Raw genomic sequence first — 22,152 nt, 5'->3', positions numbered from 1 at the left:
ATGGAAGTAAAGGATAAAAAAAGGTTAAGGGTTAATGAGAGAGAGTTTTTTTTTTTTGATAATAAAATGAAAGAGAGTTTATATTATTTAATAAATTGTAGTATTATAAACAAATCTAGAAATTAAAAAAAAAAACACACAGATTTGAGGGATTAAAAGTTAAGGATTTGTTTTCCCATTTAACTTAGTGGCTTGTTAAATTGATTTCTTTGTCCAAAAAAAAAGAAGTTAAATTGTTTTCTAGGTGTATTTAAATACTATTTACTCGCAACAAAAGAAAAAAAAAAAAAATCCCTAAACGCTAAAGAATAAACTCAAAATCCTAAAAGAAAAAAAAAGAACAAACCAAGCTAATCTTTCTCTTTCGATATCGGATTCTTTTTTTTTTTTTTGTGTATCGATATCGGATTCTTTCTTGTCGGAGGAAACCAGAAACCTGTTAAGCAAGGTAAAAAACTAAAACTTATAACGTTTTCCTGTTTTTGTACCTCATGTTTTTTTTTGTATGTTATACTTTGTCAGTAGCTACCAATATTGGTCATTGCCAAAGCAGAATTGTTATGAAACTGTTGTGATGTTGTTTCCTTCCAGGTAATGGCACATCTTACTAAGGACTTGGATAAACACACAACAACCTACAGCTATGGGCCTAACTCTTTTAAATTGCTCGGGTTAGCTACTTCATCAAATATTTTTCACCTTCATGATATCTTTTTGACTCTACATTCTTTAGTCACCGGAATTATCTGACGTGCAGGATTCCAGCTCCAAGGCCTGGAGAGCTCCTAGGATTGCTTGGAACACACAGTATCGGGAAATCAACTGCTCTCAAACTTTTGGCTTGGAGTACTCAAACCAAATCTTGGCCGCTTCAATGTATAATATATATATATCCTCTCTCAAGTCTTATATTCTCTGTATTGTATGCATGTGACTCATCCACGATTCTTCTTCCTCTTGGGCAGAATCCTCCGGAGTTAGAAGAAATTTTGAATCACTGCCGTGAAAAAGATAGACACCTTCAAAGCTACTTCACCCACTTTCTAGAAAAGCAACTAAAGGTAGTGTGGAAATTGATCTTGCTATTTTTTTTGTCCCCTAAATAATTATCAGTTAGCCTCTTTAAGCGAGTCACGGTTTTTCTCGTAGGTCGCTATGAAGTCACAGCATTTCAAAGACATGAGAGGCTCTGCTGAACCACAACGTGTCAGGAAGCTGCTTGAGAAGCACAACGAGAGAGGTATGATGAAGGAGATCTGTGATGATGAACTGGAGTTGAATGAGTTCTCGGACCGGAGTGTCCGCCGTTTATCTGGTCAAGTGCTGCAAAGGGTCATGGTTGCTGCAGTCTTCTTACAGAAAGCGGATGTGTACATATTTGAAATTTGATGAACCATCAAGCTTACTAGATGTGAGGCAAAAATTCAAAGCTGCACAAGTTATACGTTCTCTCCTCACACTTGACAGGTTTGATTCTGACAAGTATCTTCTTAATATCTCCATGTGGTTGTGTCTAGGATAACATATTTTTCTTTTCTTGTTGTAGCTACGTGATTGTTGCAGATAATGACATTAGTCCGATGCCATTTACTGTTTGTATGGGAAACCAGAAGCACATGGTATCCTTTCTCCCGACTACTGTGTCAGATCAGGAATCGAGGTTTTCTTGGCCGGTTTTGATCACTCACGAAACTTGCGTATCAGGGATGAATCTCTGATCTTCGAGGTAATGGTCTCCTAGAGCTAATTCATAGAGAAGTGGTCGACTTTTTTCATTGATAGTTTTGTCTTATTTTTTCCAGGTTGCTAGGACTCTTCCACCACAGATTGAATGGAAACTACATGCAGTTCTTTAGTAGATACAAATATCCGAACATGAGTATAACCCTTGGGGATTTCAAGCTGGAAGTGATGGAAGGGGAGTTCACTGACTGTCAGGTTTCTGTAGTGCTGGGAGAGAGCGGTTCAGGGAAGACCACCTTCCTCCAATTGCTGGTAGAGAGTTCAATGCCTTTCATCGTTTATATACTCTCTCTAGATTCTTTAATAAAGATTTCTCTCAACTTCTCTAGGGTGATATGGTGCCACCTGACTATGAAGAAGGATTACAACTGTGGCAGCCGAAGTTTCCTGTCTCATACAAACAGCAAATAATTGGCTGGAGGGGTTAGTGTACAGTCAGACAAATGCCAGAATTGAGCCTTCATTTGGAAGACATGCATCCTGCCTTTGTAAGAGATGTGATGAAACCGCTTCAGATCGAGCAGTTGCTGAATCGAAAAGTGGAGTCACTCTCGCCTGGGGAAACACAGAGGGTTGCCTTAACCATCTGCCTCGGGAGTGTGAGTAATTTACAGTTCACTATAATAAAGATCAAAAGTTTGACAACACTTGTTACTTATTTGAAAAACTTGTTCCTTACAGCCCGCAAGTGTCTACCTGATCGATGAGCCAGGTGCGTATCTAGACTCAGAGCTGCGAATCAACGCTGCAATGGCCATAAGGCGGCATGTTTTACGCATGGGGAAAGCCGCTATTGTTGTGGAGCATGACTTAACAATGGCGACCTATATGGCAGACCAAGTGATTGTGGTTGATGGGAACGTACCAACCAACTGTACTACTAACCCTCCATACCCACTTGTCAGCGGGATGAACAGATTCTTACCGGTTAGTCGCTTATTTATTTATACTTTATGAATCCTCAACGAAGCAAAATAAACATGTTTTTATATCCTTGCAGCATCTGGATATTATATACAGACGGAATCGGATGAGCGTCAAACACACACCAAGGGTCAACAAATTAGGGTCGATCGAGGACACAAGGCAAAAGGATGCAGGCAACTACTATGACGTGGTTTGATTGATCGGTAAAAGAGAGGAAGGGTACCAATAGTATCCGAAAGGTCTTTCACTAGCTCAGGAGAGATTATATAAGACATGACCTCTAAGAATAAGATTGTTAGGGAGTTTAAAACTGTTAGTAAATTGGATTGAGCTGTGTCAGAATTATCTAATTCGTGAGGATTTATAACCAAAGATAAGAATGTCTATACATAAAAATATTGATATGGTATCAAACTACAAGATCAATGTCTGAACATGAAGAGATTCATGCATTTTTATCTTTGATGAGGTTCAAGAGAAACCTGTATAATGAATTGATTGATTTCTCCTGATCACTATTCACTTGATGAATCTTTGTGCACATTCAATCCTTAGACGAGTTCATGGAATCGTTTTCTTCATCCACAAAATAAGGGTTGAATTGCTTTATGACATGCTCATAGACAGGTCTTTTGAAATACACAGCCTGTCAGAGAAAGAATGAATGAATGATAAGGCCGACAAATTTCAAGCACATACAAACACAGTAGTACTTTAAGCCAAGGACTCACTCACATGTTCAATAACTTGTTCCGGTAGCATCCACGACCACACCTTAAACTCTGGTTTTGCAGTACCGTCTCCCAGGAGATTTATCTCTTCCTCCTTGCCCGTGAACTTGAAGAGAAACCTGTATTAGACAATCATCATGAACACTTGGTTAGATCCTGTATTTGCAGCTTTGACATTGTTTCCGCAGATATATGAGACTATATGCTTAGTTGTTACCACTTCTGAGCTTGGCCTTTGTAACTTGTTCGCCATTTCCGGTTTAGTTTGTCCTTCACTTCTCGGGGAAAATCATAGGTCAGCCAGTTTGGTATCTAGACGTTTAAATTACTCAAAAGCTCAGTTTGGTGATACAGAGCAATTCAAACTCAAATCCAAGAACCTTGGAAAGGATCAAAGGAATCTTATTGCAATAGATCTAATAATTTACTATGAGAGAGAGATGTCAAAAGCGTGCCTCCGCAATGAATTCCGCCGAGGTAACCCCAGTTTCTTCTCTCAGTTCTCTAAAGGCAGCGTTTCTCAAATCTTCTCCCTCATCAGCTCCACCCTGTAAAAGCAGAGTTAATAAACATATGGTCAAAATTGAAACCGTAAAGGATCATAAACAAGTGAATCTCCAGCCTAAAATACTTCTCAGTTTCACTTTCTCATACCATCACTGCAGTTTTGAGATCCTTATTGACAAGGCATTTATTTGGTTCTTACCATAGTTTAAAATTTTGTATTTTCAAAAAAGCAATCCCTTAAACTGTGCAATTCCAACACCTCTTTAGCAATAAAATATAGGAACTTTGTCACTCAATGCACTACAAAGGAGCTGTTGTTTGGTGAGAAGTGAGAACTAAGCTCTCCAAAGCAATCAAATTACTCAACAAACCAAAGGACTACAACAAAACTCATTTTGTAATAACAAGAGAGAGCTTATAGAAGATTCACCTGAGGCATCTGCCATGTATCCGGAATGTGAATCTTTGATGCCGTAAAAATCTGAAAAACCAAAACCATTTCAAATCCCAATCAAGTGGACAAATTGTTCCAAAATCAGATATAAGAAGAAAGAAGTTACCTTTCTACATGGGCCAACGAGACAAATCCCAACATTTTTCCGGTAACCAACTGGCGGAGACTCAACTGTTCTTGCCGGCGGCGATAAGGCCACGGATAAAACGACCAGTGGCTTTGGAGTAGATACAGAAAACTGTTTAAAGCATGAGAATTTCACAGGAAACGAAGAGAAATCTAGATGAACTGAGATTGCTGATTTCCCGATGAATCCAGAAGCCTTCACGGCCATGACGACGGCAACTTCTTAGGCGGCTTCCTCTCCTTCGTCCGGCTCACAACAATCGGTGATTGGTTTCCATTTTCTCACAAGTGATAAAAAGATATTATTACGACACTACCCTTACCCGCTCAATACATTAAAACGCCGTCGTTTTCACCCTTAGCTATTGACCCAAAAGGCCATTGAGGTATTGACCCAAATAAAAGCCTAACTAGTTATAACAAGATTTTGTTCAAAAAAAAAAAAAAAAAAAGTTATAACAAGAAAACGTAGAATTTGAATAATTGACACTTGCAATACTTAAAATGTGAGTTTTTTCGTGATTAATTCCGAAGAGTTTAGTATGATGTCGTGCAACATAAATTTTAAAGAAAGAAACACCATTTTGGTACATATGGGATATTCATTTCCTTTAAAACAAATTGAGAGGTTCGAAGAAGATACAATGTGGGGACTAAACAAATTGAGCTATTTCCTCAAAAATAACATTTCAAAAGATTTTGATGAAAAAGAAAAAGTAATGCTACAATATAGAGATTATTGTTGATTTTGCCATTTTTCATCAAAATCTTTTGAAAATGTTATTTTTACTAAAATTTTAGGGATTTAACATTTTGATGACATTTTGTTTAAACGTTTGTTAAATTCCTTTTCTATCGCACAATTCACTAGTATCATATCAGTTTTTTAAGTATACATAATCCATTCATAATATTTCATTACCAAAATCATAATACTTAACATTACCATACTTTCTATACATCATCATATCGTTATTAAAATAATTTTTCTGCAAAGACTATATAGTATATATACTATATACACATCTTTTATATAAAGGTAACCGAGAGAGTATTTAAGATATCTTTCTCTCTACCACCAAACCTCCCATACCACCGTCACCAGAGCTCCGACATGACCTCAAAAGACTGTGGTGCTCACCACAGCCACTCATCATCATGCAACCGTAAAATCATCCGTCGTGTAATCTGGCCAATAATAATAATCCTCTTCTTAATCTTTCTCGTAATTTTCCTAGTTTGGGCAATCCTTCAACCATCAAAACCACGCTTTATCCTTCAAGACGCCACCGTCATCAACTTCAACGTCTCCGGAAATCCACCGAAATTTCTCACCTCAAGTTTCCAAATCACTCTCTCCTCTCGTAACCCTAACGACAAGATCGAAATCTACTACGAGTCTACGACCGTCTTGACGTCTACGCTTCTTACGGGAACCAACTGATCACTTCTGCGACTGCCATGCCTACGACTTATCAAGGACAAAAAGAAGTTTTTTGGTCTCCTTACGTCGGTGGTAACTCCGTTCCCGTCGCTCCGTCCAACGCCGTGAATCTCGAGCAGGTCCATTCACTTGGCGCGATCAAGTTGATGCTTCATCTTGACGGCAAAGTTCGTTGGAAAGTCGGTACCTTCATCACCGGAAAATATCATCTCCATGTTAGGTGCCCGGCGTTTATCAACTTTTGTAATTGTTCTGCCGGAGTGAAGCAGCAACAGGACGAGACCTCATGTTTCTTATCTTTGGGCTTTAACTCCTTTTTAGCTTATGTTCTGTATTGGGCTTTCTTCATACTTTTGTCGGTTTTAGTAGGGGTGGTCATTTCGGATTCGGTTTATTCGGTTCTACTTCCTTTCTAAGATAGGGTTTTCTGGTTTTCTCAACTATTTAAAGTTTTGTACAATTCATTTATTCACTCAATTTTTGATTAATAAAGAGTTAAGGTTTTTTTCCAGTTTCGCAAAGCAAAAATAAAATAAATAAGGGTTTTCTTTTATAGCGTACCAAGTCTTTAAACTTCCTCTGCTTTTTTTACAAGAAATCAAGAGTTCTTAGCAACAAGTTTTTCTTATAATCTATTGATCTACGAAAAGCTCTTGTTCTCTACTTCCCTCGGCGTCGCGGGGTTATCGTCGGAAATAACGCCATTAAGTACACGCTCATCACAACTTGCAGTGTTAGTGTCTAAAAAAGCGAAGACTTAACGAGTGATGGTGGTATCAGGTGGTCACGGATTTTTCATTAATAATTACGTAATATATTTTTATAATTTCATAGCAGGTAAGTATTATAATTTTTTTTCCTATGGCATAGAGAAATAATATCAAAAATTGCAATCGGTTGCGTGATTGTTATGACGAGCTGTAAATATTAAAAAGAAATACAATAATAGTAGTAAAAGACAAAAACAAAGTTTATTTTTAATGATGATGGATGATTTAATTTAAATATTGATTTCTATATGATGATAATGTATCTTCTCTTGTTTATTGACTATGATTTTGTGGTGATCCAGAGTGACGATAATTGAATTTTAGAAATATCTAATCGAATGATAACCATTCGCTAATGCTTGTTGACGATGTGTTACGGTGTCATTATCTAGTGTATAGACTTCATAGATGTCTTGTCTTTTTTTTCTAAAACAGAATCAAAACCCATTCTCACAGTTCTTCAATTTTAACATGATATATAGTTTAGATCTTCAAGTTGGCTTTTTGCAGCAGATTAAGTACATTAAAAGGAAAACCTTGATCATGTATTCCTAATCTATTGGTAATTTTGTCTCCTAAATATTCTTGGATCTTGAATGAGAAAAAGCAGAATCATGTTGCTTATTTTACAAGAATTAGGGTATTTTTCTCCTACGTACGAATCTCATGAATATTCTATAATATAATTCATCTTTTTTTTGGTTACTAATAATGAAGTCAATTTATCTTTTTCTTTTATAGTCATCATATAGTCATCTTCAACCGCTTCGACTATTTACCCTGAAAAAAGAAAGAAAGAAGGTTGCCTCTTTTGCAAGAGATTTTTAGGCGTAATTCTCCAGCTGGAATCCACTTTCCCCAAGAGAAGAAACTTACGAAATGATACTCACCAAAAAAAAGAAACTTACGAAATGATTCACTACATGTGCTGTTATTTAATTTGATCTTCGATATGTATATATATTTCAGTATCTTACCCAAAAAAAGTTCAATATAAGAACATTCAAAATATAGCATAAGAGCGAGGTCCGATTCGAGCATAACGCAATGATCGTTAGTAACGATTCGTTACCAACTAATATTTGATGTGTTTGTGAACGACTTTTTGTCTTTATGCATTTTTTTAATTTTAGACCACCTCCACGGCCATGACGACGGCAACTTCTTAGGCTTCCTCCTTCCTCCGGCTCACCCTCAGAACATTCGGTGATTTCTCACAAGTGATAAAAGATATTATTACGACACTACCCTTACAACGCTGTCGTTTCAGACCTACGGTCAAAACTACAAGTCTACAACCATTTTTTAAGTCAACAAACTAGGATACGTAGAAAGTAACAATTATCATTTTTAGTTATTTGAAACGTTTGTGACTGTAGAAGGTTGAACTCAAAACTTGACTCAAAAATTTGTATAAGTGATTGCATAATTCTTACCAGTGCATTAGAGTTTATCTTGTATAATCAATCAAAATATATAATATTAAAAAAATGCTAACCAATTTTGACACAAAAGAAGACAGAAGCTATAGTGGAAAAAAACAATATGTTTGGCACTTGAACAAAGACACAATGTATAATATTTTTAGTTTATATATTGTTAACTGTTTATAATTTTTCTATATATTGAAATTTTTCTAAAAAGGCAAAAACTTGTGATATCTTTTTTTTTTTTTGGGCAAAAAAACTTGTGATATCTATTTTGCATATTTAGATTGTAGTCAGAGTCGACCATGAGCCAAAGTTACGTTTGGTTTTGCGGTATTAATATACTTAAATATTGTTTCGGTCTTTATTTTGTGTAAAATCTTCATTAGTCTGTGGAATTGATCATTCGGTAAGGTGTTTGATCCATTAAAATAATTTTTCTACAAAGACTACATATACACTTCTTTTATATCAAGGCCACCGAGAGTACTTTAAGATATATTTCCACTTTCTCTCTACCACCAAACCTCTCCCACACCACCATCACCAGAGCTCCGACATGACCTCAAAAGACTGTGGCTCTCACCACAGCCACTCATCCTCATGCAACCGTAAAATCATCCGCCGTGTAATCTGGCCAATAATAATAATCCTCTTCATAATCCTTCTCGTAATTCTCCTAGTTTGGGCAATCCTTCAACCATCAAAACCACGCTTCATCCTCCAAGACGCCACCGTCTTCAACTTCAACGTCTCCGGCAATCCACCGAACCTCCTCACCTCAAATTTCCAAATGACTCTCTCCTCTCGTAACCCTAACGACAAGATCGGAATCTACTACGACCGTCTTGACGTCTACGCTTCTTACCGGAGCCAACAGATCACTTTTCCGACTTCTATGCCTACGACTTATCAAGGACACAAAGAAGTCAACGTTTGGTCTCCTTTCGTCGGTGGATACTCTGTCCCCGTAGCTCCTTACAACGCCTTGTATCTCGATCAGGACCATACACGTGGCACGATTATGTTGGTGCTTCATCTTGACGGCAGAGTTCGTTGGAAAGTCGGTTCCTTCATCACCGGAAAATATCATCTCCACGTTAGATGTCCGGCGTTTATCAACTTCGGGAATAGTGCTTCCGGAGTTATCGTCGGAAATAACGCCGTTAAGTACACGCTCACCACAACTTGCAGTGTTAGTGTCTGAAAAGCGAAGACTTAGCTTTAACGGTAACGGTGGTATCAGGTCACGGATTTTTCATTATTAATTACGTAATAGAGTTTTATAATTTCGTAGCAATTAAGTTTTTTTAAAAAAATCATACGTCATATAGAAATAATATCAAGAATTGCAATCGGTTGCGTTATTGTTATGACGAGCTGTAAAGAGATTCAATAGAAATACAATATAGTAAAAGACAAAAACAAAGTTTTATTTTATTTCAATTGGTAACAATTTATGATGGATCATTCAACTAAATATAGTTTTCTATATAGTGATATTGTATCTTCTCTTGTTTCATTGAGTATGATTTTGTGCTGATCCAGAGTAACGACAATTGAATTTTAGAAATATCTAATCGAATGATAACCATTCGTTAATGCTTGTGGACTTTCTGTTACGGTGTCATTGTCCAATTGTCTAATACTCTAATGTCTAGAATTCATAGATGTCTTTATCTTTTTTTTCTTTCCTGAGTTTTTTTTTTTCGTTCTAAACTAACCAGAATCAAGACCCATTCTCATAGTTTTTCAATTTCCTATTAAAGTTTAGAACTTAAAGTTGGTTTTTTTTACAGCAAATTAAGTACATTCAAAGGAAAAAACCTTGATCAAAACCTTTATTCATTAATATATTGGTTAGTTTGTCTCCTAAATATTCTTGGATCTTGAAATGAGAAAAAGCTGAATCATGTTGCTTATTTTACAAGAATTAGGGTATTTTTCTCTTACGTACGAATCTCATGAATATTCATCTTTTTTTTTGGTTACAAATAAAGTCAATTTATCTTTATATTTTATAGACATGTTAATATAACCAACTGCTTCGACTAGCTATTTACCCGAAAACAGAAAAGAAAAGAAGGTTGCCTCTTTTGCAAGAGATTTGTAGGCGTATTCTCCAGCTGGAATCCACTTTCTCCGAGAGAAGAAATTAACGAAATGATTCACCACATGTGCTGTTATTATTATTATCTTCGATATGTGTATATATAATATATTTCAGTATCTCACCCAAAAAAAAGAAAAAGAACTCGATATAAGAATTCAAAATATAGCGTAAGAGCGAGGTTTAATTCGAGCATAACGCAATGATCGTTACCAACTAATATTAGATGTGTTTGTGAACGACTTCTTTGTCCCATTTGTCTACCAACTCTCCCACGTGTTTGGTTTCCTTTGTGATATACACGCCGCGGAATCCAATTTGTATAAACATATTTATAATTGAAAGTATTCCATACATTGAACTGGAAATTTGTTAATCGTAATCCGCCATATGATAAAAACACTCAATTATCCACATAAACTTTCCTTTTTGCCGTTTTATGTCATATATATATACTCCCTCTGTTTTTTAAAAGTTGTCGTTTTAACTGTATTTGGACAAATTAAGAAAAGGTATACAATGACTATATTAACCTCATAAAAATGACAAGTAATTATTTACAAATAATTTGTGTTCAATAAAATGATGGTAATTTGGGTAGTTATTGACATAAATTACATTATTATCTTAAAACGACAACTAATTTAAAACAAAAAAAGCTCTAAAACGATAACTATTCAAAAACGGAGGGAGTATATATAATGCATTTCATTAATCGTGCAATGTATAAAGACTTGAACACAGGCATAAGATTCATACTAGTTGAATAATTGAATTTGTTCATCAACAGAGAAATATGCAACTTAACCTCTTCTTTTGTAACGAAAAAAAAAAAAACCTCTTCTTTTGTAAAGAAAAGTGAAGCCTAACCTTCAAACCGTAGAATAAAATCTTTTGCGACAACATCCATTTGAACTTTAGTGGCACATCCAACTGTTAGACACAATTTCTTAACGATAGGGATCGGTTCCTCCATTTTCAAGTCCATTGGACTGACTATTTCGTCCAAACAACTTAGATCGACGGATTCTTCCTCAAAGAATTGTTGTTCAATTTATTTTAGTTTAATGCTTAATTATGACACGTTGACAGTTGACATCGCATGAAACTCAATTAAAGTTTTTCAAAAAATGTTTGTTAACCAGTTTTTTTTTAAATTACCGTATTTACTTATGACGATGGTTATAAGAGATAAAAACTTCCTAAACAAGGACTACCTTGATTTTTTAAATTTTTATTCAAACATTACGTAATAAATATCATATTATTATAAGAATACTTTTAGATATTATATTATTTCGGAAAAACGGTTTATTTCCCCACGAGAAGTATGATATCATACCAGATAGAACCCAAACTTTAATCTCGTGCTAGAGATCCCCAAAACAAAACTTCTCATTATGTATCTCCATGAATCGAAAGTTCGAAACCTATATATCTCCGAAATAATAGTTCGAAACCTATATCCCCACATATCTTGGTTTTAGTCGGTTCACTGTTTACAAAACAAAATTAAATCACCTATAAACCAAATTAAACCCGATTACACAGCAAATAACCATGACCCAGACCCGATTTCAATTACAACCAAACCCAAGCCAATCAAAATGAGCAATCGTAGATTTGAGATTTGATTGCAATCGTAGATCGAATGCAAAGTCTTTAGGGGTTATCTCCTTGCTTATTTGGCGATCTGCTTCATTCTTCTATGTACCCTTCTCACGATCATCTTCGCCATATCTCCGAGTTTATCACTTTCCGTGATCAATGCAAGAAACAATAAAAAACGTGCGGTGGGATTCTTCCATCCGTACACGAACGACGGTGGCAGTGGCGAGAGAGTGCTCTGATGCGCAGTCAAAGCCAGCCAAGAGGAAACTCCCGATCTTGACTGTGTCATCTTCACAGGAGATCATGACTCTTCTTCTGATAGCTTACCTCGTCGCGTCGTTGATAGATGCGGTTTGCTTAGCGTGGGAAGCATTACGCAAGTTCAATCCTTTATATTTCCTTGATACTAGTGGATATGCTTGACACTAGTGGATATGCTTTCACATATCATCAAATCCCATAATTGTTGTCAAAAATTGTTAGGACATAGAAACCGGATGAGAAAATCGCCAAGACGATTCAACTTCACGACATGGGTTTCAGAGCTTCGTCAAGAGCTTGAGCAAAGAGGAAGAAATTGCTCAATTTTTCTAAAAATTGCTCTAAAAATAAAGGAATTGAATTGAATTGAAATTGCTCAATTTTTCAATCAAGTTCAACAAATTGAATTGAAATTGCTCAATTCCACTCTTGGAATCGAAGCCAAAGACACAATTTCTTGGTGGGTTTTGTGATTTATTTAGAGGATTAGAATGAGCAATCGTCATATATGTTATATTGTTTGATTGGATCTATACGTACAGTTGGTGAAGCCATTAAAATGGTTCAGTGAAGAAGAAGAAGAAATTGGGTGATTGATTTATGGTGCGTTTGGGATTGGGTCGGGTATTAGAATTAGGTCGGGTTTATGGTTTCGTCTCGGGTTTATGCACCAAACCGACGTAACCACGATTCATGGAGATTTAGCTATTGAACTTTCATTTTGTGGGGAAATAGGTATTTAACTTTTGTTTCATGGACATATAGACCGAGGTCAAAGAATGGGCTCTATCTGGCGTGATACGCATACTTCTCATGGGGAAATAGACCGTTTTCCCCATTATTTCTAAATTCTCCATAGTTGCGATATAGTATTATTACTCTTTATTAAATATGCTTGACTTTTCTCATTTAAGAAAGATGTAACATTTGAAAGCATGTCTTCACCTAATCTTCGTTTACAATTACAGGTCACATATCTAACTTCAAAACCAACCTCCCTTAGTTTTCCTTGCTTTTAGCATTAAAACATTACAATTTTCTTTGAAATTGTGAAATCTTTCACATTAAACAATTTCATTAATTGATAAATAACTTTTCTTAATAGAATTGTTCTCATATTTTCCCATAAAAGAAACATTTGGAAACCAAAATCAAAGTTTTTATTTGTATCATTTTTATACATAATTTCGGAATTCTGGACTGGCACTGGTTTGTAATCTTCGAACTTGTAGAGGCTTATTGATACAAGGGGTGATTGGTAAGCACTTTTAAGGCTTTAGAAAAGTTTTAAAGTTTTTATTTTGCCAATCAAACTTTTTTGGCTTTAAATAATTTTAAACCCTTCAAAGTCTTTCTTTTTTACTCTTTAAATTCAATTTTTTTCTAAAGCCACGTAAACCTGACTTTAAAAGTAAAAAGAATAAAAATTAATTGTTTTTTTTTTATTTTCTTTTTCCCATTATATGAAACCTCTAATAAAATTCATTGAAAAATTAATCTTAAAAAGTATTAACTAATTTACAATTGATTTTTTTTTCTGTTCTTTTAAGATCCATTTATGTATATAAAAAAACATCAGATATTATATTTGATACAAAAATAGAAAATTATGAATGCATAAAAAAATTTCATTAAGTTCTTTGTATGAATTTCGTTGTTATATCACAATTTGGGTTTATATTCACTGTAATTTATTTGATTTAAAATCATAATTTTTACAGCCACAGTTTCTACAGTTTTGTTGTTACCAATCACATTTTAATAGTTAAAGTCTCTAAAGTTAAAGTTTTTACAGCCAAAGTTCTTACAGCGAAAGCTTTTACAGCCGAAAATAACAGTCGTTACCAATCGGCCCCACAATATTTTACCCCCATATTCTAAGTCTTTGCTCAAAAGTCTTTCTGTCAAGTTTCGAAAACAATGGCTCTATATCTCAGAGCAGTCGCTTTTGGGGAAGTTTCTCGGAAGCTTATTCCCAATTGTATTACATCGTAAAAATGACTCTAATTCACAATTCACAAACCAACCACCGCACTAAGTATCATCACATTCCCACATATACATATCTTACATAGAAAATATTCACATTTGCAAAAAGAATATAGAAATATATATTTACATATACAGATATTTTGTACGCGGTTCATACTAACCTCATTAATTAATCACCAAATCATCTATATATAGATTAAAGAAAATAATCTCATTACGCTTAACCAAAGTTTACATAGACCATCGTCAAATTGGAGAAGAATCAATCTTTAATGTATATCAAACTGTTAATCGTAAATATCTAATAACACGGTGTCGCATCTCGCAAGTAACCTCTACTTATTAATCAAACTCATCTTACAATATTAAACCGCCGCGTCATCTTTGACTTTGAAAAAACAAAACCGCGTCAAAATTAAATCGTTTTATCTAATACACGTTATCTCTACAGTTGCTGTTATATATACGCCCTCTTCTTCTTCACTTCAAATCATAATTACTTTTTTCAAAATCTCTACAAAGCAGAAACTTTCTTTCTAATTTCTTCTCTGAGGCATTTTAACGAACACATGGCGGACTTAAACGGTGCGTATTACGGACCATCGATTCCACCGCCGAAGAAAGTCTCACACAGCCGCGGCAGACGCGGCGGTGGATGCGGTTGTTTAGGTGACTGTCTTGGCTGCTGCGGCTGCTGTATCTTAAGCGTCATCTTCAACATCCTCATAACCATAGCCGTCTTACTAGGCATAGCTGCTTTGATCATCTGGCTCATTTTCCGACCAAACGCTATCAAATTCCACGTCACCGATGCTAAGCTCACCGAATTCACACTCGACCCAACCAACAACCTCCGATACAATCTCGACCTCAATTTCACAATCCGTAACCCTAATCGACGGATCGGTGTTTACTATGATGAAATCGAAGTCAGAGGATACTACGGTGATCAGCGATTTGGCATGAGTAACAACATCTCGAAGTTTTATCAGGGACATAAGAACACGACGGTGGTTGGAACTAAACTCTCGGGACAGCAGTTGGTGATGCTTGACGGCGGAGAGAGGAAGGATCTGAACGAGGATGTGAATTCTCAGATCTATAGGATCGATGCGAAGCTTAGACTTAGGATTAGGTTTAAGTTTGGGTTGATCAAGTCGTGGAGGTTCAAGCCAAAGGTCAAGTGTGATCTCAAGGTTCCTCTTACCTCTAATTCAACCAGCGGGTTTGTGTTTCAGCCGACCAAGTGTGACGTTGACTTTTGAGACTAGTCAAAAGTTAATGTCATTTATATAGTCTTCGAATTCATCATATTACACTTGTTTATTGATTCTTATTTTTGGGTTTAGATTGTTTTGTTTTATCATTGTTGGAGAGATATTTTTCTTATGTAATATTTTATTGTGTGGTTCTATGTAAATAAATAATCACTTGTTTATCATTACCACACATTTTGTTAATGTTAGTAACTCTATTAACATCAACTCACATGATAAGTCAGAAGAAACCTTTGAGGACTAAAAGCTTGCATCTCAGTTCAGACTTACTTTACCAAGATGTTGTTGCACGGTGGCATCTCAGTTCCATCCCAAACAAAGATGTACCACCTATCTTTATAGACCTTGGAAATGTGAACAATCTTCAGAGGAAACAAAGTGTGACAATGTCAAAACACTTCCAGTTCCATAAATACAAATAAACATGAATGATAAAACCAAAACATCTTCCTTAAGGAAAGATCAATCTACCAGGCAAGATAGGTTTCAATTATTACTAATCCTACATTAATCCAAAATGAGAATTGAATATTTGTTTTGATAAAGAGTAAATCGAATGTTTTTTTTTGGTTGAAAGAGAGATTTTTTTTTTTTTTTGAAACAAGTTGAAAGAGAGAATTAAATCATATATTTAGAAGAAAAGTTTCACTATCTCATTATATGTTTTCAAAAACATCAAAATTAATTAACAAGATTGCTAAATTAACTACAACTATTATAATTACAAAAAAAACTATACTAACAAAAAAAAATTAAGTAAAAATAAGCAAAATATAAGCGAAAACTTTATTTTTTATATATTATTAGATAAGAATTAGTTATTAAATTTATATACGAAATTGAATCAAATGGTCGGTAGACGATCGTATTGTTATTAGATATATGGAGAAAGATTACAGTCCAAACAAATGCCAAGAGATCAGAGAAACAATATTATGATCACATAGTCGGTCAGATTGTTATATCATCAAACAATAATTATTAGTGATTACAGTATTTAGAGATTATATAGCTCGAGACATAATTAATACTTTACATCCATACTTTCTCGTTATTAAAATAAATTTTCTACAAAGACTATATACACTTCTTTTATATAAAAGGCCACCGAGAGTACTTAAGCATATCTTTCTCATTTTCTCTCTACCACCAAACCTCCCACACCACCGTCAATGAGCTCCGATATGACCTCAAAAGACTGTGGCTCTCACGACATCCACTCATCATCATGCAACCGTAAAATCATCCGCCGTGTAACGTGGCCAATAATAATAATCTTCTTCATAATCCTTCTCGTAATTCTCCTAGTTTTGGCAATCTTTCAAACATCAAAACCACGCTTTATCCTCCAAGACACCACCGTCTTCAACTTCAACGTATCCGGCAATCCACCGAATCTCTACTCGAAGACACTTCCAATTCCATAAATGCAAACAAACATGAATGATAAAACCAAAACAAGATAGGTTTGAATTATTACTAATCCTACACTAATCCAAAATGAGAATTGAATATTTGTTTTGATAAAGAGTGAATTGAATGTTTCTTTCGGTTAAAAGAGAGAATTAAATCATATATTTAAAAGAAAAGTTTCACTATCTCATTTTATGTTTTCAAAAACATCAAAATTAATTAAAGATATTGCTAAATTAACTACAACCATTATAATTACGAAACAATTAAACAAAAAAAAACTATATTGACAAAAAAAATCCAAGTAAAAATAAGCAAAACATAAGCAAAAACATTATTTTTATATATTATTAAATAAGAATCACATATTAAATCTTTATATTTTATATAATTAATTGGATGCTCATAACTTAATTGACATATAAATTTGTTTGTTTCTAAAACTTTCAATTTTCATATCAAACACTTTGATAAATGGAACATTCTTTAAATTAATATATTTTTTTGTATGAAACATCAATTAGCAGCTTCCCAAACGAAATCTCAAGACCTTTCTCGAGTAAATTTGGAAAAATACCCTCTTTTTGTTTTCACTTTTGAAAAATACCCTCTCTTTGTTTTTCTTTTAAAAACAATTTTTAAATATATAAAATTACTAAAAAAATCTTATTGAATCTTAATAATAATTAAGCAAAAGGATCTATATTTTTTAATATGAAATCAATTAATTGGTAATAACTAAATATCTAAACAAAGTTGTCCGTTGACCAAATCATGTTCGTTTTTCACCATAGATGTTGTTTTGTAACTTTGCATGTTATATAACTAATAGTTCCAAAGATTCATTATCCTAAATATTTTTTCAGAACAATAATGAATAATAGCATTCTACCAATGTTAAGTCATGATTTTTTGTTAAGTCATATGGTACAGATTTTAATGATTCATTATTATTGAAAACAAATAAAATAGTTTACTTTGCAAAAAAAAAAATCAAAGAGAATCGTTTAATTGAAGCAAACTTTGGTAGTATGTTGAGTTAAAAGATATGTTTGCTACGTTGGAGATTTTTTTTTATATAATATGATAGATATTAAGCGATAGACTTTATTATATTTTAAAATATAATCTCGTTAAAATTTAATATATAAAATAAATAAACTACTTTTGTGTAAAATAACTATATATAACCATGATTAATATTATTTCGAATTTAGTATATATTTTTCTCTGAATTTTGAATTTTATTTATTTATTAAATATAGCTTTAAATTTAAATTTGAAAAAATTATCATTTTATATATAATTGTAGTTTTTATTTTAAAAATATAGAAAAAGGTTATATTTCAAAGTATAACTTAAAAACAGGGTAATTTTCAAAATCACCCTTTTTAAATCATGCCGGTTACAACAAGTTGACATATATTCTTGTGAATATGACGCCAATCGCAAAGTTTTTGCTTCTGTTTTGCTTATTTTTACTTTATTTTTTTGTCAATATAGTTTTTTTGTTTTTGTTTATTTTTTTAATAATTATAATAGTTGTAGTTAATTTAGCAATCTTTTTAATTAATTTCGATGTTTTTGAAAACATATAATACTTATTATTGCCACTAAATATTAATACACTAGAACAAAATTTATGCGATTTTCGGCGGCCAAAACGGTCATCTAGGCATCACCTGAGTGCCTACTGCCTAAGCGAGATCTAAGCGACCGCCTAAACCGCTTTTTAAAACACTGGTTGTCATGCTTGTAATGACCATTCCTAAACGTTCAACACAAATATTAATTCTCTCAATCCTAATATCTCACATTATAAATATTAATTTATACATAAATTAATAAATTCTCACATCTAGCAATTTAGTTATTCGAATCTTTTGTGTATTAACTTTACATAAATATTAATTATATCAAACCTAAATTCTCACATTATAATGGGTATCAAATCACAATGATCTAAGGATCAACTCTCTATCAATGTTTTTTTCGATTTTGTTAAACGTAGTGATTACACTATTACACTAATTAAAATGAGTTTCTAAATCTCAATCCTGTAAATAGCAAATGAAACTGAAATTGAAAATATATTTTTTTCCTCTGATTTTAATTTATTAAAACCAAATACATTCCCAAATACGATCTCGAAAGTGTACACAAAAAATCAATTTTGAACAGCACATTGCAGAAAATACAGATTTTCTACTACTAAAACTGGCTAAATCATTACATATACCTAAGATCAAAACTTGAAATAGTAACTCATTACTTTAGATACTTTCCTAATCTCTCACTTCAATTAGCATTATTTTTTTTGTCTCATGAAGCATTGATCCATGTATCAAAAATCCGGAATCTTCTGCTTCCCCATTGATCCATTTTGTGTTTGTAGAATGAGAACAGGCAACATTGTACCCATGGAGGATTTCTTGGCACTTGCTCCATCTCCTCACCTCCCAACAATCTATTCAGCTTCTTGACCAGGGACTCTTCATCAGATTCGTCTTCACACCCGAAAAACTTTTCCTATCAATAGATTTGCAGATATAAATATTTGACAATCCTTCAATGAACTCAAGTACTCAACTATAAATAGTGTTTTACGTACCCCTTCAGCAGCATATAGAGAAGCGTGGATTCTGGCGGTTGCATCTTCTAGTATAGCTAGCAGTTTGATATTTCCGTGGGAATCGCGGAGTTTTCTGACATCTGGGGGATACACTTGTATGAACCGAACAACACACCTGAATTTAGCAGTCACCTGCATAAGCATCACTAAACATCAATTCAAGAAAGTTTTCACTTCTCTTTTCCCACAACTTATGATAAATCTAAGCTATTTGGATACATTACATTGTGATAGGTCAGAATGTCCATCAGAGAAACAAACGGAGCGTCCTCATGGGCAACCCCTAAAAAGGACTGAACCATTAGTACCACAAAATTGTCAGCGTTATGCCAAGTTTCTACAATTCAGAACAATGAGCTGATTATTACCTGTGATTCCTGAATGTGAAGGACTAATGCAACGTGCAATGGGGTTCCATCTCGATGACAACTTCTCCCCATACATTCTGAATATGTAAGAAAGTGTGTGTTTTAGCTGATAAACAAACGGACTATGCATAACATCAACCCACAGGATAAGAAAAAGCGTTAGAGAAACCTTTGAGGACTAAAAGCTTGCAACTCTCTGCTCATTGTGTACTGCATCTTTGTAGAGGGAGTAAAAGTGGCGTTCCATAATCCCATGTTTACTTGAAAGAAAAGGTTCAGAAGCTTCACGTGTTGACCAGGTTGAAGACAGTGAATGGCCTGCTTCTCACTAACTCTATCTACTAGGATCCTCAAGACGGAACCAAAAGTAGGAAACTTACGTAACATGTATGTAGGCAACATCTCAGGTTCGACACATAAAGGAAGCCTTTCTGACCTGTTATGATGTCAAATTGCAAGCCAAAACACTAAGCTTTCAAGAGTGAGACGAGTAAAACGTTTGGGATATATGCTAGGAAATGAATATATAAGACGCAAAATAGAAGCTTCTTTGTACTCGTTGTATTCAGATAAGGAAATACACACTTACTTTACCAAGATGTTGCATGGTGGCATCTCAGTTCCATCCCAAACAAAGATGTACCACCTATCTTTATAGACCTTGGAAATGTGAACAATCTTCAGAGGAAACAAAGAATGACAATGTCAAAGACATAGCAGACCATACTCTCTACTTTAAGACAAATAAACATATTCTTTTAAGGAAAGATCAATCTACCAGGCAAGATAGGTTTGAACATTCCCCTTCTTTGATATCTTTCAGGGATGTGAAACAGCATGACCCTATCATAAAACAAAACAAACCTTTAAACAATCGAACCTTACCAAGACACAGGGGCCCATTTGAGATTAAATAAGAAGCAACCAATATAGAGACTTGAGAGAATAATAAAATTCACTAGTAATGAGATTATATCATAATTACCATCTTCAAACTTGTAAGTTATCATCCACTCTCTCAGATTTGATAAGAAGTTCTTATCATGTTCTCTCATCAGAAATTTAGGTGATGCTTGGTAAGGTATAAAATCCACGCCATGTTTCCCATTGAACAGAGCAAAAGACGAAGAAGATGTTTCATTGCAAAGAGCTGTGATTTTCCGATTAATCAGCACAATCTGCGTTAAGAAATAAGAGTTTAAACCCAGGACTAAATTGTTGAACAATATCTCCAAGAGCCATAGGAATGGTGTATCAACCTTTACACGTGAAAGAAAGATGATATCTCCGACCGATTCAACACGAGGAAGCGCTCCAATGGTACGAGCGACGAACTTAACGGGAAGGCCAGATCCCGAATGCCATGGATCAACGATTTTAAGCGTACGGGAACAATCTGCAACAAAATCTCATCAATCGGAAGTATAAAAACGAAGCTGTGAAATGAAATTGCTAAGGTTTTTGGGAGAGGATCACGGTACCAGAGCCATTGGAGAATCCTAGCTCGACGATGACTCCAATGAGGTTAACATGAAGATGCAATGCCTTGAAAGCGTCTTGAATTCTCAGGAATTTGTAATCATCTTTTGTCTCCTCCATGTCTCTCTGATCGTTGGGGTTTTGGCAACGGCGATGACTCGGTCGGCGCCACTCCAGTGAACTCCCTGAGTCGTTCGTTTGCGTAAGTTAAATGGGTCTTCAAGGCCCAATGAGTGATTAATGGGCCGTCAACTCTGGCTATGGAAAGCAACTTAAATGGGTCTTAAAGGCCCAATATGTTTCTTGATTCATTATTTTGCTTGCATCATCAATTCAGCATCAAATACTCTATGTTTAGACAATATGGTTCGAAAGAAAATTAGAAAGAAGATGGAAGATAATTAGAAACAATGAAAGTATCTTAAACTTGTATTAATAATATATAAAAACAACGAAGTATCTTTCGTTTTATTAACAAATATTTGAATCTAAGTGATCAAAGATGGTATGAGTTTTCTTTCTAATTTTATTATATGTATCACCAGCTCATACAATCTGCTTGATCATCGTGATATCTTAACGAAAGCGACTTTGATATACTTATTTTAAGGTCTTTCGATCTTGTTTAATAATTAGTAACATATAAATATTGACATTATTCGTAACCTAAAATCCAACATAAGTTCGATCAGTTATGCAAACCATAAGTTTAGATACTTGATGTTGACAAAAAAAAGAAGCATCATCCAAGGTAATAGATACTTGATTTGATCATACATTGTCTTTAATCAGAAATCTTTAGGAATATACTTACATTATCACTTTCTAATTATGATTTGCGTTAACAAAAAAATCAGACTACGCCTTCTTGGAAAAGTAA

The 22,152-nt window shown here is 34.3% G+C and overlaps 4 protein-coding genes and 2 pseudogenes across 4 annotated transcripts; 4 read left to right on the top strand and 2 right to left on the bottom strand.

The window, feature by feature from the left end:
* Nucleotides 1-298: 298 nt before the first annotated feature.
* LOC9307283 lies at nucleotides 299-2,914 on the top strand (annotated as a pseudogene).
* A 98-nt stretch (nucleotides 2,915-3,012) lies between these two features.
* Nucleotides 3,013-4,811, bottom strand: LOC9309320 (nudix hydrolase 27, chloroplastic). Its single transcript, XM_021023281.1, has 6 exons — nucleotides 4,469-4,811; nucleotides 4,339-4,389; nucleotides 3,857-3,949; nucleotides 3,619-3,713; nucleotides 3,406-3,520; nucleotides 3,013-3,316 (listed from the first exon to the last, which is right to left on the bottom strand). Exons 1-6 carry the CDS (start codon nucleotides 4,694-4,696, stop codon nucleotides 3,215-3,217), a joined length of 684 nt encoding a protein of 227 aa, XP_020878940.1. The 5' UTR covers nucleotides 4,697-4,811; the 3' UTR covers nucleotides 3,013-3,214.
* Nucleotides 4,812-5,562: 751 nt separating this feature from the next.
* LOC9309319 lies at nucleotides 5,563-7,383 on the top strand (annotated as a pseudogene).
* Nucleotides 7,384-8,510: 1,127 nt separating this feature from the next.
* Nucleotides 8,511-9,651, top strand: LOC9309318 (NDR1/HIN1-like protein 1). The gene has a single exon (XM_002873204.2). It carries the CDS (start codon nucleotides 8,689-8,691, stop codon nucleotides 9,334-9,336), a length of 648 nt encoding a protein of 215 aa, XP_002873250.1. The 5' UTR covers nucleotides 8,511-8,688; the 3' UTR covers nucleotides 9,337-9,651.
* A 4,944-nt stretch (nucleotides 9,652-14,595) lies between these two features.
* Nucleotides 14,596-15,563, top strand: LOC9307282 (NDR1/HIN1-like protein 3). The gene has a single exon (XM_002873202.2). The coding sequence runs from the start codon at nucleotides 14,673-14,675 to the stop codon at nucleotides 15,366-15,368; it is 696 nt and encodes a 231-aa protein (XP_002873248.1). The 5' UTR covers nucleotides 14,596-14,672; the 3' UTR covers nucleotides 15,369-15,563.
* Nucleotides 15,564-18,875: 3,312 nt separating this feature from the next.
* LOC9309316 (protection of telomeres protein 1b) lies at nucleotides 18,876-21,560 on the bottom strand. The gene is made up of 10 exons (XM_021020414.1): nucleotides 21,275-21,560; nucleotides 21,053-21,189; nucleotides 20,779-20,971; nucleotides 20,572-20,636; nucleotides 20,383-20,471; nucleotides 19,963-20,229; nucleotides 19,794-19,870; nucleotides 19,650-19,708; nucleotides 19,405-19,557; nucleotides 18,876-19,322 (listed from the first exon to the last, which is right to left on the bottom strand). The coding sequence occupies exons 1-10, from the start codon at nucleotides 21,390-21,392 to the stop codon at nucleotides 19,116-19,118; spliced, it is 1,365 nt and encodes a 454-aa protein (XP_020876073.1). The 5' UTR covers nucleotides 21,393-21,560; the 3' UTR covers nucleotides 18,876-19,115.
* Nucleotides 21,561-22,152: the final 592 nt, after the last annotated feature.

This window comes from Arabidopsis lyrata (genome assembly GCF_000004255.2).
Source record: "Arabidopsis lyrata subsp. lyrata unplaced genomic scaffold ARALYscaffold_6, whole genome shotgun sequence".
In the NCBI taxonomy this organism is placed as follows: domain Eukaryota; kingdom Viridiplantae; phylum Streptophyta; class Magnoliopsida; order Brassicales; family Brassicaceae; genus Arabidopsis; species Arabidopsis lyrata.
This window is presented reverse-complemented; position numbering and strand designations above follow the sequence as displayed.